Source organism: Pleurotus ostreatus, assembly GCF_014466165.1.
Source record: "Pleurotus ostreatus strain PC9 chromosome Unknown scaffold_2, whole genome shotgun sequence".
In the NCBI taxonomy this organism is placed as follows: domain Eukaryota; kingdom Fungi; phylum Basidiomycota; class Agaricomycetes; order Agaricales; family Pleurotaceae; genus Pleurotus; species Pleurotus ostreatus.
This window is the reverse complement of record NW_023503157.1, coordinates 3,490,537-3,506,139: the sequence shown is the minus strand read 5'-3', so window position 1 is coordinate 3,506,139 and position 15,603 is coordinate 3,490,537. Positions and strand designations below refer to the sequence as shown.

General features: G+C 50.3%; 5 protein-coding genes across 5 annotated transcripts; all 5 read left to right on the top strand.

Moving 5' to 3' along the window:
* Nucleotides 1–520: 520 nt before the first annotated feature.
* DOT1 (Nucleosomal histone H3-Lys79 methylase) lies at nucleotides 521–2,571 on the top strand (the record flags this gene model as incomplete). Its single annotated transcript, XM_036773718.1, has 6 exons — nucleotides 521–1,046; nucleotides 1,099–1,201; nucleotides 1,250–1,332; nucleotides 1,383–2,174; nucleotides 2,231–2,334; nucleotides 2,392–2,571. The coding sequence occupies 6 exons, from the start codon at nucleotides 521–523 to the stop codon at nucleotides 2,569–2,571; spliced, it is 1,788 nt and encodes a 595-aa protein (XP_036635191.1).
* Nucleotides 2,572–3,874: 1,303 nt separating this feature from the next.
* On the top strand, nucleotides 3,875–5,053 carry PC9H_004129 (uncharacterized protein; the record flags this gene model as incomplete). The annotated part of the gene is made up of 6 exons (XM_036773717.1): nucleotides 3,875–4,082; nucleotides 4,139–4,216; nucleotides 4,269–4,323; nucleotides 4,376–4,588; nucleotides 4,638–4,701; nucleotides 4,754–5,053. The coding sequence occupies 6 exons, from the start codon at nucleotides 3,875–3,877 to the stop codon at nucleotides 5,051–5,053; spliced, it is 918 nt and encodes a 305-aa protein (XP_036635190.1).
* A 5,429-nt stretch (nucleotides 5,054–10,482) lies between these two features.
* PC9H_004128 (uncharacterized protein) lies at nucleotides 10,483–11,608 on the top strand (the record flags this gene model as incomplete). The annotated part of the gene is made up of 4 exons (XM_036773716.1): nucleotides 10,483–10,539; nucleotides 10,601–11,089; nucleotides 11,146–11,297; nucleotides 11,350–11,608. The coding sequence occupies 4 exons, from the start codon at nucleotides 10,483–10,485 to the stop codon at nucleotides 11,606–11,608; spliced, it is 957 nt and encodes a 318-aa protein (XP_036635189.1).
* A 245-nt stretch (nucleotides 11,609–11,853) lies between these two features.
* Nucleotides 11,854–12,355, top strand: PC9H_004127 (uncharacterized protein; the record flags this gene model as incomplete). Its single annotated transcript, XM_036773715.1, has 2 exons — nucleotides 11,854–11,890; nucleotides 11,946–12,355. The coding sequence occupies 2 exons, from the start codon at nucleotides 11,854–11,856 to the stop codon at nucleotides 12,353–12,355; spliced, it is 447 nt and encodes a 148-aa protein (XP_036635188.1).
* A 202-nt stretch (nucleotides 12,356–12,557) lies between these two features.
* ARP5 (Nuclear actin-protein involved in chromatin remodeling) lies at nucleotides 12,558–15,513 on the top strand (the record flags this gene model as incomplete). The annotated part of the gene is made up of 14 exons (XM_036773714.1): nucleotides 12,558–12,935; nucleotides 13,011–13,119; nucleotides 13,175–13,364; nucleotides 13,417–13,516; nucleotides 13,567–13,791; nucleotides 13,845–13,925; nucleotides 13,974–14,090; nucleotides 14,142–14,183; nucleotides 14,240–14,428; nucleotides 14,480–14,627; nucleotides 14,686–14,735; nucleotides 14,789–14,969; nucleotides 15,022–15,176; nucleotides 15,238–15,513. The coding sequence occupies 14 exons, from the start codon at nucleotides 12,558–12,560 to the stop codon at nucleotides 15,511–15,513; spliced, it is 2,241 nt and encodes a 746-aa protein (XP_036635187.1).
* Nucleotides 15,514–15,603: the final 90 nt, after the last annotated feature.

The window sequence follows — 15,603 nt, the reverse complement described above, 5'->3', positions numbered from 1 at the left end:
GCTCTGACGAAATTAGCATTGGTTAGTTTGAGTGACTTCAGGGACTGCTACCGTGCTTCTCCCAGAACCCCCGATAGTCTCCCATGCCTCCACTAGGTTCTCCGCTTATAGCCTGGATGCAGTAAAGATTACTCATGGAGATTCAGCTTGATTGTCAGGAAGTAGACCTTGCTTGCTCATTTTATGCCCTTGGACCTATCTATGATCGACTTGCATACGAGGATTTCCATCACCGTGGGATGACAGTATCTGAGGAGGATTTTGGTGATATAAAAGGATTGCTGGGCTAGCGGGTCTTATGGAGCATATGGTGGGAAGTAACTGAGCATGGGGTGAAAGATATATCAAGTGCACGCATGTCGAGCTTGTACAAGTCTGCACAGAATAGTGACAGAGTACTCAATACCCAGTGGGGGCTCCCCTGAATCACGTGTGTGTGATTAAATTGGTCACCGCCGCTTTTGACACTGCCAGAGCAGTGAGTGTAACAAGCTCCTTGTTCTCTTTCTCCACCAAAGCCATGATTTCCTCCTCCGCCAGGCCGTCTGGCTCTGACCTGGCCTTTTTCTCATCCTCAAAGGCCAAATCTTCAAAGCCCGTCACGCCCTCCGTCGTTGTCACCACGCGTCGAAGGCTCGCCACACGGACGCCAATACTTGCCACCCAACCTCCCGCTCGTGTCGCCGAAATACCCACCCCGATCCTCTCGAGCAACATGAAGAAGCGCAAAGCCCCCTCGGCCGCCAAGACGCTAGACGGGCCCTCCAGTCTCGGTGTCAAACGCCTAAAGACCGAAGAACAGCCCCGAAAACGCGCCTCGTCGTCCTCGAAAGCCTCTTCACGCGCTTCAAGTCGGCAGAACACCCTGCCACCGTCCCCGGAGCCGATCTACAGGAGCAGCCGCTCGCGTTCGACGTCCACTTTCCCCCACGACGAGGAGCTTGCCTCAGCGAGACAGTGGGTCACCGCGGAGGAGGGGACACCAGGCCCGACTTTCTGGAGCTCAGAAGCTGTTGTAAAGCGCTTGATGCGGACATATGTTTCTTGTGAGCTGCATCCACCGTTCTCGCCGCTGCAATTTTCTTATCCCGGATGTAGACTTCCGGAACCCACAAGACTCCAACGACCGTTCCTTTGAGCCCCATCCCACAGATTACCCATACGCAGAGCTAGAATACCCTAATAGTGGCGCAGTAGAAAGGTTTGCTTCATATCTACCGTTCGTCACGCGACCCTCATCGCCTGCCAGATACATCCTGCTTCAGCCTAAAGACAAGGATCATTATAATCCTATATTATGTCTTGAACGAACGCTTACTACGATAATTGAATGTGCGTTATCCATTACAGATACGATATGAGCTTATCTAACCGTACAGCAGGCTACCTCACTCCAGCTCAGCAGACGCTTTTCGGTACAATACCTAATGACGTCCTCATCGAATCAACATCTCCGCCCTCTTCACCAGCTTCTTCGCCCCCGAGCAACCCATCACTCCCACTGCCGTCAGAATCAGATACCTATGCCAGTACCCCACCCCCAAAGCGCACCAACCTCCTGCGCACTCTGCACCGCGCCATCCACCTTCGAGACGGACCCCTTTTCCTTCAAACCCTCTCTTCCATCAATGACCTCCTGCGCAAACTCAAATACCCTGAGCCCCCTTCGGATCCCCTCCCTGCCGCTCCTCAGAATGCCATGATGGCGAACGCACACGGATGGACCAAACTGCCCAAGAAGGTCCTCATGCGCCTCATTGAAGAGAACTACCAGCGCAGCGTGGGCCCGCACGTGCAGAGCCTGAAGAACTATGAAGCCTTCTCCAGCACCGTGTACGGCGAATTGATGCCTTCGCTCATTTACGACATCGTTCAGTCTACCGGTCTGACGGAGGACTCGATCTTCGTCGACATGGGCAGCGGAGTCGGCAACGTCGTGGTCCAAGCAAGCTTGCAGGCAGGATGCAAGAGCTTCGGCGTGGAATTAATGCCCGCACCTGCGAAGATCGCGGAGAGACAGTGGGAGCAGTTTAAGATCCGGTGCAGGATGTGGGGCTTGCGGGCTGGCGATGTCGAACTGGAGAAAGAAGATATGCTAAAGAGCAAGAAACTCGTGGAATATTTACCGAAGGCCGACGTCGTATTGGTTGATAATAAGGTGTTTGATGAAGCCTGTAAGCCGTCGCGTTGTTTTGGTTTCCTTTGGATGAGACTGATTAGAATGGACCAGTGAACGAGAAACTGCGCCCGATGTTCCTCGATCTCAAAGATGGCGCTATCGTGGTTTCGCTGAAGCCGTTCTCCCCCGTCAATGCCCGAGTCACCGAGCGTAACGTGCGTTGTTCTCTCGGCGTCTCAGCCACGCACCTGTGCTTATATTCATTTGTCCAGGTCGACGACATGACAGGTATCTTCGAAGTGACTGAACGGCCGTACCACTCCGGCAGCGTCTCGTGGGGCCCTAGCGGCGGCGTGTACTACATCCACCGCGTCGACCGCGCCGGGTACGCTAAGGTCAAAGAGCGCTTCGAGAATTCAAGAACAGTCAGAGGATCGCGGAGGAGATGCTAGACTCAATTATTCAACAATCCAATTTGCGTCGGGACGTATTAACGCTTAACACCTGTATACCAACAACACTGCAACATCATTATTCGCTTTCGCGCTAGCTTTATCAAGAAACATCCCCGGGGAGAGATAAATCAATTAATTGCAAGACGAGGAGGAGGATGGACACCCAAAACAACCAACCTGCATCGTTAACAAGATACAAGCGGCTCGTGCTACAAAGGATTTTGCACTTGCATTGTCTCACTTTGCTGCCACCTTTCCCTACGACGCTCAACCATTCAATCATTCCACACGCAATGCACACTGGTCATCAACTGATCATTCAAGGCGGTGCCCGCTAAAATTATTCAGCCGATTATTGCTCTCAGCACCCACGTATTTATCAACTTTGGATATTCTTGACTTATCGGTTTACCTTGGCAACACCTTTTCTATTAAATCCTCTTCCGAAGCGATTGTACTTACTACTTACTGTCCTTATACAAACATCCCCTTTGCGATACAAATTGTTTGACTCTTGGCTTTCTCCTGCCTCTGTTCAGTCGCGGCCGTTTTACATTGCCATTATGTCTGCCGGCCTTTATCGTCCTCGGTGTTCGACTTGCCGATTGATCCTGATGCAGTACGTCCCTCGTTTCTCCTGCACTGGCCATCACTGAATGTTGGACAGGACGTGTGCACACAGGAAGGATGATATTATTAACATGTTTCTACTGACGAAATTCGCGATCCCATCCGATATTTCTCACCCTCGAACACCATAGGAAATTACAACCCCGGCAGTCCTGCAATTTCAACATCCATTACGAAGCCGTGGACTCGAACAAACGCTCTCGCCCTACGCGCTTCGGTATTTTGATATTGGTGTGTCTCTTTGGCGCTCCTGACATCACCCCCTCTCATAGTAATCAATCCGAACAACACCCCCCTCATTTGAGACAGCGGCATGCCTTTCTGTGCTTAAGTTCGCTTCTTATCCTACTGGCGGGTCCGGCCAGCCCCAGCCCTAGGCTGGAGATTCTTGAAGTCAGGGACTGGCATCGGCAGCCTGCAGTTGTTGAATATCACTAGGCAACCTCCTTTCCATCGATGATTCTGCTTAATGCATTACATGGAGCACGGTTACATATCCGAACAACTTTACACTGCCTGTGATGAGCTCGAACTCCAGCGACCATCGAGTATCACTACTTGATTGATCCGCCGACGATACCGAGAACCAGGAAGACATTGTTCGTTGCCACACTGGTTTTATATCTTAAAGTCCCGCCGTCCGTGGTCCCCCTTGACCCCCCATTAAGCAATGGTCATCCTTCACTGCCTCATCCTATGTCTTTCTCTCCTGGATGTCGTCGCCGCTGCCGCCATTATCAACGTGACTCACGACGATTCCCAGGATGAGAGCCTCGACTCCGCCGTGATATCGTACCTTGGCCCATGGTCTCATCAACAGGTTGCGCCTTGCAATGGCACAGATCAGTGCACTGACCCACTTTCTCGAACAAGGAATGGTGCGTCCCAAGCTCTTACAACTCTATCGTCGCCAATTCTAAGCAACCAATCCAAGGGACCTGGTCATCGTCTATCTATGTACAAAACTCTCGATTAGATGACCAACCCCCATCGGTGATGTTTCGCTTCTACGGTAAGCATTGGATCCATGTTTGCCCTCGTCCCGCTGCTAATTTTTTGCGCAGGAACGGCTGTGTACGTCACCTGTGTATTAATTCCGCACGACATGTTGGGCATTGAGTGAGTACGACACCTTGTCACAGTGCGCGTATTGACAATTGCTCCTTCCTAGTGCCAATTCAGACATGCTCTTCATGTTGGACGGGGCCGTCACTGGTCGATTCGCTCGTCAATCACCGACATCCGGTAATATATCACTCGCTACTGTTTTGACGTATGAATCGCTTCCGAAGGGATCCCATACGCTCCGCATACAGAACGGAGCAGAGGACGGGAAACAAACCCACAACGTATCAGTGCTAGCGTTGGATTCCATCACCTACACGTAAGTACGTTCAAGACGCATAAATCATCAATCAAACCAGCACTCGTAGGACCGAAGAAACTTCCACTCCTTCCCTAGCGTCCAATAGCTTCGATAATTTCTACCAAGAACAGGTATAAATCCCTATTCTATCTTCTTCGTCACGAAAATCTTACACCTTGTTAGCGGCGGAAACAGAAAACGCACATCATCTTAGCTGCTGTGATGAGTAGTCTGGCGGGAGTCGGGATTATTGTTCTCTCGTTTTGGTTTTGCCTCCGTCGCACGCAGCACAAGCCCCTGCTTCCTGCCATCTTCCGGCATCTATCAACATCAAGGACTGTAACTCCATATTCAAAGGCATCGAGCAGCCTAACGTCGCTTCGAACCCCTTCGCCGCAATCTCGCCATGCCGACGACGACACTCATTCCGTCCTCAGCAGCGTCCCTCCGTCGTACCACTCACGGTCGTCCACCGTATCCTAAAGGCCTCATATCTCATCATATCCATCAAATCTGCGGTTCCTCTTTTATGATGCGTCATCCCAGATACAGACATTATATTGTACTTTCTTTGAGGCTACAAATTGTAGGTAGTTGGTACTCGTTCAATCTTTTGTAATCAGTTGCGCCAGGCGTGACTTGGCGTTCCTGGTGGTAAACTGCAAGAAGGTCGCCGCCTTTGTTACGAGACCGTAATGGAATGGAGGCTCGTTAGTATGAAGTGCTCTGAAACTTTGGGACAGGGTCCAACAAGGAGCTAGGAACAGCGATCTCATTGGTTCGGCCAGGATTTCTCAGCCCGCTATTGGCTGTCTGGATGTTTGTCTTTATTTGCTCCAAAAAAAGCTCTTTCTCTTCTGATTGGCTGGAGTGAGCGCCAGACTTCGCTGCAAGTAAGTGGTCATGTGAGCCCCCTTGATACCCCCTGATAGGGCATAAAGAGGGCACCCAAAACTAACCAGGGGCCAAATGAGGCCAACCGTAGGTTGGGCGATGAGGCCCAACCTGCAAAGCAGCACTTAGAACAGCTTGAGAGAGAGTAATTAGTGTGGGAATGGCCTACAATAGTTGCCAACATCCCTTATGCAGTGCAAGATGCAACAAAACAAGGTATGAAGCAGATAGTTGCAATTGGGGATTCTGAACATGACCCAGATAAATGTGGCCCAAGTGTTGAGTATGCACCAGTCTTCAACGGTCTCGTACATGCCGTGCTCCTAGCATCGGCCCTCAAGCCCAAGTAAACTGATATCGTGTTGGTTGACTCCGTAAGGCAACGTTCCCATACGCTTTCCAAGTTTAACCTGTGTCACATTAAAAGGCTAGCTTGATGTTCTTCGTCAGGAACGACGTTACAGTTCTCCACACCGCTACTAGTTCAGCACGCAGTTCATGCTGATTGGGAACGGAGACCCCGACCTCGAGCGTTACTATTCTCGGGGCCCAATCAATACACGCCTAATTCCTGTCGAAATCGCCGACCAGATCATCGCATCCCTCATCGACGGCGACAACAACAAGACGGAATACCAAAAGGGCGTCTTGTCTACTCTGAAGGCCTGTTCTCTTGTTTGTTGGACGTGGAATGAGATTCTACCCGGCTCCTGACCTTCGTTCCTTTCAGTCAGGGATTTTTCTGATTGTCCTCGCCTCGGCGAGTCCATCCGCCCCTCCTGCTTGACGATCGTGTTTCGCCTGTCGTACCACGAAGAGTCACGATACCTCCCCATCTTCTCATGGATTGAGAGTTGTCTCAACTGTCTGCCGTTCCCCCGTGGCCTTCATAGTTCGCATATTCAGGTCTTCAACCTTCTAGCGTTCCCACATACCTTCAATTACCCTACTCGTGCGCACTACGAATTATTGCACCGAGCTCTCCGGCGTTTTCATGCGCTAGACCGTACAAATGTCACATTTAACTTCCTATTCTATTCTATTCAACCACCCCCATACGATAGTTCTGAGTTGAAGGAGGTATTTGGTCCGCCGTTAGAAGCCAGTAAACTAGTGGTTGATGTGACTTTTCAGGAGTGGTCTCACAAATAGTACACAGTGTTGCATCTGGGACTCATGTATGCATCCCGAAACAAATCTCCAGCGGTTTGAGCGTGCTCAATGATGCATGGACAGCAATACGATTGGCCTACGGACTCGGTTATGTTTAATTTTCCATTGTAAATGTAATCCTACGCTCATTGCCTCATCGCCTGCTACTACGTACATCATCCTGGGCCATCACAGCCTGTACGCAAAGATCGCTATTGATCTTCCTTACCAATTGGCGCGTAACCTGTCACAGTAACCTATTTGCGAGTCAGACTTCTTCATGCTCAGTGTAGAAAAGAGCTCTGGAGCGTACTGATCACCATCAATGGACCCCTAAGTTCTGGACCACCCCTATGTTTGTCTTACCCCAGTCCCAAAGTCAACTGAAGCGAGCTACAAGGCTTCGTTGACTTGTGCGCAAAGCAGAGTCCTTCAGAAATCTGGCATCGACAAGAAATAGGGAATACAGAGTTGACTCGTGGTAAAGTAATCGGGGCGTCCAGGAAGAGCATACACATTACATCGAGATAAAGAAAGGATACAAAAATACAGCATCAAAAGTCCGTCTATAACATACATGCCACGCAGGAGTCTTGTGTGTCCATTAGCAGGCGACCATTCGGTGATATGATGCATGCAGCGACACGCTCTAGAAGCAGCATGGTATAGGGATGATGTAGCACACTCCTCCTCCCTATTTCCGCACCTTGTAAGTACTCCATCGCTATCTGTCATCGACGCTAGATTCTACTCACTGGGCACGGAATGCAACCCCCTCGGAGTCTCTTCGCCCCCTCTGACTGGCCATCTTCAGGCTGGGCCGCTTTCATGGTAGGACCGGCACCAGGCTGCGCAGCAACTACTCTGGCAGAGTCGGTGTCTTTCATTGATGCATGTGCAGCAGGTGGGTAGGCTGGCATCATTGATTGCGAGGATGGCATGCTTGTTGTGAATTTGTGATGTGTGGATGGTTGTGGGTGCGGACGGAGGCGTGGTGATGCACTGGGTGAGCGGCTGGCTAATTCATATAGGGATAGGGGCTGGCGCTTGTGCGGGTGACGTCGTTAATATAAATAAACTTTACCGCCAGAAACCCCCAGGCACTCGTCGGAGTCAATGGTGCCAGTTATAAAAGAACTAGACAGGCAGTCGATGAGGATCTGAGCTCGGGACCGCGAGCGCTGCAAGATATGGGGAGTACTATATGCTTTGTGGTTTCTAGGTACACGGTGTTCTTGGATTACTAACTACATAGTATACCATGGATGAGACACTTGCTAGCTCGTCACACACGAGCGGTCTCGCGATCCACCATCGGAGGCGTAGCCGCGTCAGTGTTCTTCGCCCTCACATCCTTGGGGACACCGCCGACATGTGGACAAAGTCAGTATTAGCAAGTCTCTACTCGTCAAAGGAGGATATGTACTCACCAGCGGGGCCGCCGCCGAGACAGTCACCCACGTCTTAAGAGCCGCTGTTGCCAATCTACGAGAAATTCAGAGATCAGTACGTAGTACGCGCGTGTGTCAAGACTTATGGCACCGCGTGACCAACTGCGAGGTTTCCCTTCTACTCAGTGGCCGACGGAGCGTGGCCAGCGACGCAGCGCACTCAACTAGGTCCCACTACTTAGCGCTTAGCGTTTCGCCCTGGTCGACACCGCGCCCGACTGAGAAGATGCGCCAGCCGCCTTCACCTGCTGCAGGAGCGTAGGAAACCAGGTCCTACACCCGTTGGCGATTACACGCGGGAGCTGGCGGAATGCAACCAGTGGGCACGATCATCCAAGGCGAGGTTTGCCAGAGGCCTGGGACGATCCTAGTTTGTTGTGGCTACAGCGCGTGGAGACAAGGCCACGGTCTTGCACTGCCTCCCATAACGCGCTGTAAACTGCGCCTTTTGATCCTCCTTCTTGTCGGCCGCCCTATTGAAGGAGAGAGTGAGCGGGTGATATGACGCCAAGGCGCGCGATGATTACTTACGAGGATGGTGGGGAAGAACAAAGGAGTGCATACCAAGGACCCGCCCTTAGATAACGACCCATTGTTTGCCACCGGGGTGGTCGGGGAATGCTGCCTCGTCCAATGAGACTGAGTTGTGAGTGGTATGTCAGCATCGTCGGCGGGGGTGGTCGACCGACTGTGTTTCGTCCTGTTTGGTTTCGTTCGCTACTTCCTTCCTAGTTCAGTCTCCCAGTTCAGAGTGATAGAATTGCTTGCTGCGTCCCTGTACGCCCATACACTCTGAGTCACTAAGCGAGTCACTGAGAGGGGTCTCAGTTGTCCACATCCGTAGGGTCACAGTAAGGAGGTTGGACCATCATGACTGGGAAGAATGTGGTCTTAGTAGAAGATAAATAGTCGGAGTTGAATATTGAATAAACGCGTGGAAGTGACACACGACTTATTTTTGTGAGTACCGATGAACTCCGTTATCACTTCAGCTTCGGTTTGAAAGACTGAACTCGGTTGCCCTTGCTTCGTATCCATTCGTCTCCAGTCAGTCACGAAATACGATGCGCTCAACGTTAAAAATACACGCGTCTAGATTAGAACTCTCATCGATCCATTGTCCGACATACACTTAAGACCCGAGGGGCCGATACATAATGCGTGAATATACGCAAGTTCTGCAGTTTGATTCATGTCGACGACCTCGGACTGGCGCGCATATATCGACGTGACGGGGCAGCTTCACCATAAGTACACTCATCGTGTCCTGGCTGATGAATCATAGGTTGTTGTAATCCACCCCGATGATGCCATTAGGGCCGCCGAAGGGATGGCCAGTTATGCAACTTCAGTGAGTCGTATGTCATCGATGATATCTCTGGAGATATCCTACTTACGAAACACTGTTATCTATGCCTGCTCGAGATACAGCAAGTTCCATAACGGTACTGGGTCAACCATTTAGGGCTGCCGGGCTGCCGCCGCCACTTGCCGTCCTCTATGCGACTAGCCATCGTCACTCAGCCTCGCCAATATTCAGATGCCGGCGTAAACACCGGTAAATGGCGGACGATAAACAATGGAAAAATGGAAACACGGGTATGCCTGTCGTTATATGGAACTTGCTGTAAAGAACGCACATGCCTGATCCTCCACACTGATCGGCGAGGTGCGACACCTGTGAAGACGCCACGGTGCCCCCCCATCGGTGTGGGATATCCTTTGGAATGGATACATACCGCTGTATCTGTAATCAATTGCAGAATTGGGGACCATAGTATGCCACGGACTACTACGACAGTAGCTGGAGAAGGAACTTAGTAGTACGTACTTTGAAGTGATTCTGAATTGTTATGAGTAGTGAATACATCGATAGATCTTGGCATCATGACAGATTGTATGGATGACGGAATTTGTAGGAGCAGTGAAACACTGCCACAGTAGAAGACTGTCGGATGAACCCAAACATAGTCGCTACACGTTGCCTGTACAGCAACTCCCGTCATCCATCTGGCGTACCTGAGACGAGAACAACACGGTACTACCCATCGTTTGGCTGCTCCAGGACATAGCAAAAACCTGATATGTATCGACACGATTTTTGCCATCCACTCACAGCAAACGCCTACCGGTACGCATCTATCACAGAATATACGCTACACCGAGCCACGGAAAGGCATCTCCACTCACCACCTCATCTAATCAAATCAAAGGGATAACAAAATGAATCTCCTTCTAATTTTAATCGTGCTTCACGTACCTCGAACAAACTTTGAATGTAAAGAAGGTCTCATACCGGAGCCTAAGTTCCCAGCGAAAATGGTCTAGGTTCCATACACAGTCAATTGGATAAAAGGCTGGCAGTCATTCGGAGCATTGCTCTCATTGCCTCCGAATCTGACCCAAACCTCGATAATGAAGGTACTCCTCAATACATCGCCCGACCCACTAGGAGGACTACCGATAAAACCAGTAAGCCCATTGCATCACTCACCCTTTATGACCCTCATCGAGCGTTCTACATGTGCTCCAGGAGCTACAAACTCAGGATGTCGCAGTCAAAGAAATTGTCCACAAGTTCCTCACGGAGTGTGGCACGCAGTACTTCACCGTACCCTACTCTTATGACCTCCATGCGTTATGCATCCAAGATGCTATCAGGCGGGGTTGTGTCATGGACGGTGAATTCGGCATGCAGCACTGTATCCCTGGGGGCGTGGTGATGGCTATGACCGCTTTCGCCCACTTGGATAACCAAGCCACTAGGATACTCATAGCATTGTACACCGCCTTCTTGATTTTCCTCGACGACTCGTTTCCGGAGGCCATAGAACTAGTCGCCAGCTTCAATTTGAGATTCATTCGGAAGGAACTCCAAGGACACGCCAGTCTCGACGCATTCGCTCAGATTTTGCGCGAATTGCCACACCACTTTGGTAGTGTCTCGGCCAACATCATGGTTTCATCGTCGTTGAACTTTGTCACTGCGTTGTCCTTGGAGCACGAGGTGCCATCAATGACGGTGATTTATTCCACTGAGAATCCCATGATATCATACGGCTAACAGAAATTGGCTAGATATCCCCCTCCGCGGGCTCATTTTCCACATTCTCCCGTGTCATGTCGGGTGCCTCTGAATGCTACGCGTTGTTCACATTCCCACCCGAGCTCCCATTGAACTCGTTCGTACAAGCCCTCCCGGACATGATGACATATATTAACAACGGAAAGTCAGTAAAAGTTCCCGACATACCTTCCAATCCACTCATTATTGGCCTCCAGTGATGTCCTATCATTCTACGGGGAAGAATTTGCCGGAGAAACGTCGAACCGAGTGTCCATTCTAGCGACCTGCGAGGAAGCTTCCAAACATGACATCCTTCTCCGCCTAGTGGCGGACGCGTCAGCATGCCATCATCGGGTGCTGGGCATATTAGCTCTACACCCAGCGTCTCTGGAGGCATATGGAAACTTTGCCCGCGGTTATATTGGTTTCCATACTTCAACCCCGAGATACAAGCTAAACGACCTTTTCTGCTGAGGGAGGCGTACTAGAGTTGTTTTCAAATAAGAGTTACGCGCTCTTAGAGTGTAGTATACAGCTAGTATACTACAGGAGATAATTATACGCTTCTCCTCACCCTTTTCGAACGATGTGGCTTTGAAGCAAAATGGTACCATTTAAGGTAAGTAGTGTTTGATCGCTCAGGCACACGCTTATGTAACTTCTGTTCTTATTCTTATCTGATCAATGCAGCCACTGACTCTTCTAAATCGACTATCACAATGGCACCGTCAGAATTCTCATTGAGGCTCCAGCATGGTTCGCTTCCTTGCTTAATTAGAGGAGGCCTCATCTCCCAACCTTCTCATCATAGGTATTCAAGGCGGATTCGCTCCCCCGACCCCGAATGCCGTTCACACTGTCACGAGAGCCAATAGCAACCAGACATCGCTACAAATCACCTCTGCGGTGCGCCCTGACGGCACCCCCCATCTTGAGGATGCTCTCCCAAAGAATCTCGCACACGATGACTCCGTTGATGCGCTGGTTGGAGAGCTTCATGGGATCCTCAAATCTATCCCCACTGAACAGCCTCCTGGCAGCGAAGATATCTACGGGCTGGATACTAGCATTGCTTGGGGCAGTGAGGATCTGATGTGGTGCAATGGTGGGCCTCAAGGCTGTGGAGGAGGCTCAAGTGAGGTTCAGCCTAGTGATGAGGAGAAGGCCAAATTTGCGCGTGCAGTAGAAATTGTCAAGGAGCTCGTGGCCAAGGCTGGCTGAAGCAATATCGCTTTGCACGTGCCCTATCATACAATGTATCAATATACATCACACTCTGTTCGATTTATTGCATGACATGTATTCTCTGAACCCGTGTAAGTATCGCACTCACTTGGAGGGAAACGAATAAGGAAGGTCTCCTGCTAAAGTTGGATTGCTGTCACAGTGACGGTGTCACAGCCTACAGGCCATCGAAGGAAGGATGTCGGTTGGTATTCATTATCTCGAGGCCATGATGGATGTCGACGACCCTGTCACACTGGCTTCAGAGGACTCGCTACAGAGAATAATACGCCTCCCAACCCCAGTGCCCCCTTCAGTTTCGTTTCCTTACTCCTACGACGAACATCGCGACCAACAGACACCGTTGATCATTGACAATGGGTCAACGTACTTGCGGTATGGCTTTGCGACGTCGTCCACTCCGCGAACAGGCCTCAACGTAGTCGCTAAGTACAAGGAACGCAAATCCAACAAGCCACTGCTCTTGTTCGGAGAGGGGATAGATGCGGAAAGCGGCGCACGGAGTCAGGCTAAGATGCCATGGGAAGGAGATGTTTTGCTGAACTTTGATGCCTTGGTGTGTCTCTGGGGCCAGCTCCCACTAACTGGCATATGGCTGTGGATGCTTACTCTGCTGAAACTCGAGATCTAGGAAAATTCTTTGGATTACGCGTTCATCCAGCTCGGGATAGACACGCCGACCGTAGACCATCCAGTATTGATGACCGAGAGACTATGTTCGCCACTACACTCCAGGGGCTGTACGTGGTTAACCTATAAACGACAAACGCACGCGTTGACACGATGCGACTCTAGTGACGTCCGAACTAATGTTCGAACAATACTCTGTGCCCTCGCTGACCTACTGTGTGGACGCGGTCATGTCCTTCTACCATAACAATCTGCCTTCGACTACCTCTGATGGGCTTACAATCTCCTTCAACACCGCTTCAACCTCTGTCATCCCAATTCTCGACGGCAAGGGTATCATGAGCCATGCCAAGCGGTGAGCTACCCCTTACTACACCCATTAACTGTTCTCATCCTTTTGAGCGAAGCATTCCTTGGGGAGCGTCTCAAGCATCGGAGTACCTCCTCAAACTTATACAATTAAAGTATCCCAACTTTCCCACTCGAGTAACTACGCTTCAGTCCAATGTACGTCCCATCCCCCTCCACACAGGATCTTGATGGTGAATAATCCCCAGTGGATGCTGCAAAACTTCTGCGAGTTCGCAACCGATTATACAGCGCTGTTGCGCAAACTCAAGGATCCCCTGAACATGCGTTCCGCTGGGCAGATCATCCAATTCCCTTTTGTACAACCAGTAACCGAAGAGAAGACAGAAGAGGAGCTTGTACGTATCGCTGAGAAAAGGAAGGAACTAGGAAGGAAACTGCAGGAAATGGCTGCAACGAAGCGAATGGAAAAGGTAATTGAGACGCTTGCCTTCTTTTGGGGTCAGCTTACGATGAACATCTTTAGCTGGTACAAAAAGAATCTGACTTGCAGTATCTTACCAATCTCAAAGATAGCCGAACAGAAAGGAACAAACGAGAGTGGATGGTGCGTATCTTTGATACTACAAGGGCTTCGACTAAACTGTAGCTCCAGAACAAGCTCCAGGGAGAGGGCTTCGAGGATGAGGCTAGTCTAGACGAGACTATAAAGAAACTCGAGACCGATCTCAGAAAAGCGAGGAAGAAAGACGTTGAAGGAGATGACCCAGCGGTATGTCCATGAAGGCATGCATTTACTGTTGCTATTCATATGGATCCCTAGGAAGAGCCATCGTTCCCTCTTGTTGATGTTCCTGATGCTGAGGTATGTTCCCTGCTTCTGCTTCAGTGGTCCTCGGTCGTCTGACGGTATGTGTTTAGTTAGACGAAGAACAGATCAAGGAGAAGAAGAAGCAAAAGCTCCTGAAGGCTGGCTTCGAAGCGCGTGCACGAGCTAGGAAAGAGAAAGAGAGAGAAAGAGAGGAGAAAGAAAGAGAAGGCAGGAAGGACGAGGAAGAGAGGTTGAATGATCCGTCAGCATGGGCGAGACAAAAGAGACACGAACATGAGGTTGGTTCAAGGCATGTGTTGTTATCTCCCCCGTTGACAGTTATTCTGCAGACTTTGATGACGCGGATCAAGGACCGCGCACGGAGGCGAGCGGCTCTTAGTGATAGAAAGAGTGCTGCGGCGCAGGCGAGGATGAAGAGTATAGCAAACCTTGCTGCTGATGATCGTGTGCCTAAGAAGAAGCGAAAGGCTGGAGGGGGTGAGTTCAGTCCGCCCGTTCGGCAATGACTTTGCTGAATGAGAGACGATTTCACCAGAGGATATGTTCGGCGCTGATGATGCCGACTGGGCCATCTACCGCAAAATAGTAAGAACCTTCTATTTGCACAACTGCTATTTCAATAAATTAATCTGTATCAGAATGCCGCAGCTGCGTCATCTGATGAGGAAGAAGACATGAACCAACTACATGCCGTCGAGGCTAAGCTCCTTGAACACGATCCTAATTTCACAAACGAACACACCCACGCCTCCTTGGCGTCCCAGCGTTCAGCCCTCCTGTTGGCATTTCGCCCCGTTTATGAAGAGGGCGACATCGAAGGTATGGACCGATCTATCCATGTCCACCACTAGCTCAGACTGATCTTCAATAGGTAATACTCGAATACATCTTAACACCGAGAGATGGCGTGTCTGCGAAGCATGGTTTTCTCCCGGAATGGCAGGTGTGGACTCTGCTGGCCTCGGTGAAGTGGTGCAGAATGTTCTCGCTCCATTCTCTGAGGCTGAGAAGGCACGTCTAGTGAATGTGCGTAGAACCCGTTTGTGAGATATTTCGTTCTTGCCTGACGTATGCACTCGGTTCCTAGAACGTATTTATTACTGGGAATCCCTCTCGGTTACCAGGGCTGGTGCCAAGGTTACACGCAACTCTGCGACCTATCATGGCACCCGAAATGACCATCAATATTAAACAAGCAGGAGATCCAGGATTAGATGCATGGCGAGGCATGGCTGATTTTGGCAAAACGGACGATTTCAAAAACAGCAACTTTGCGGTGACGAGAGAAGAGTACGAAGAATGGGGAGGTGAACGAGTGAAGAAATGGTGGGGTGGTAATTGGTCTTCAAGCTTTGTTCCATGATCATGCTTTTACGCAGTCCGTTTGTATGGTGTATTTTAATCTGAGAATGCAGCGTGTTCGTAACCAAGGTTTGAGATGTACGGTCAGGGC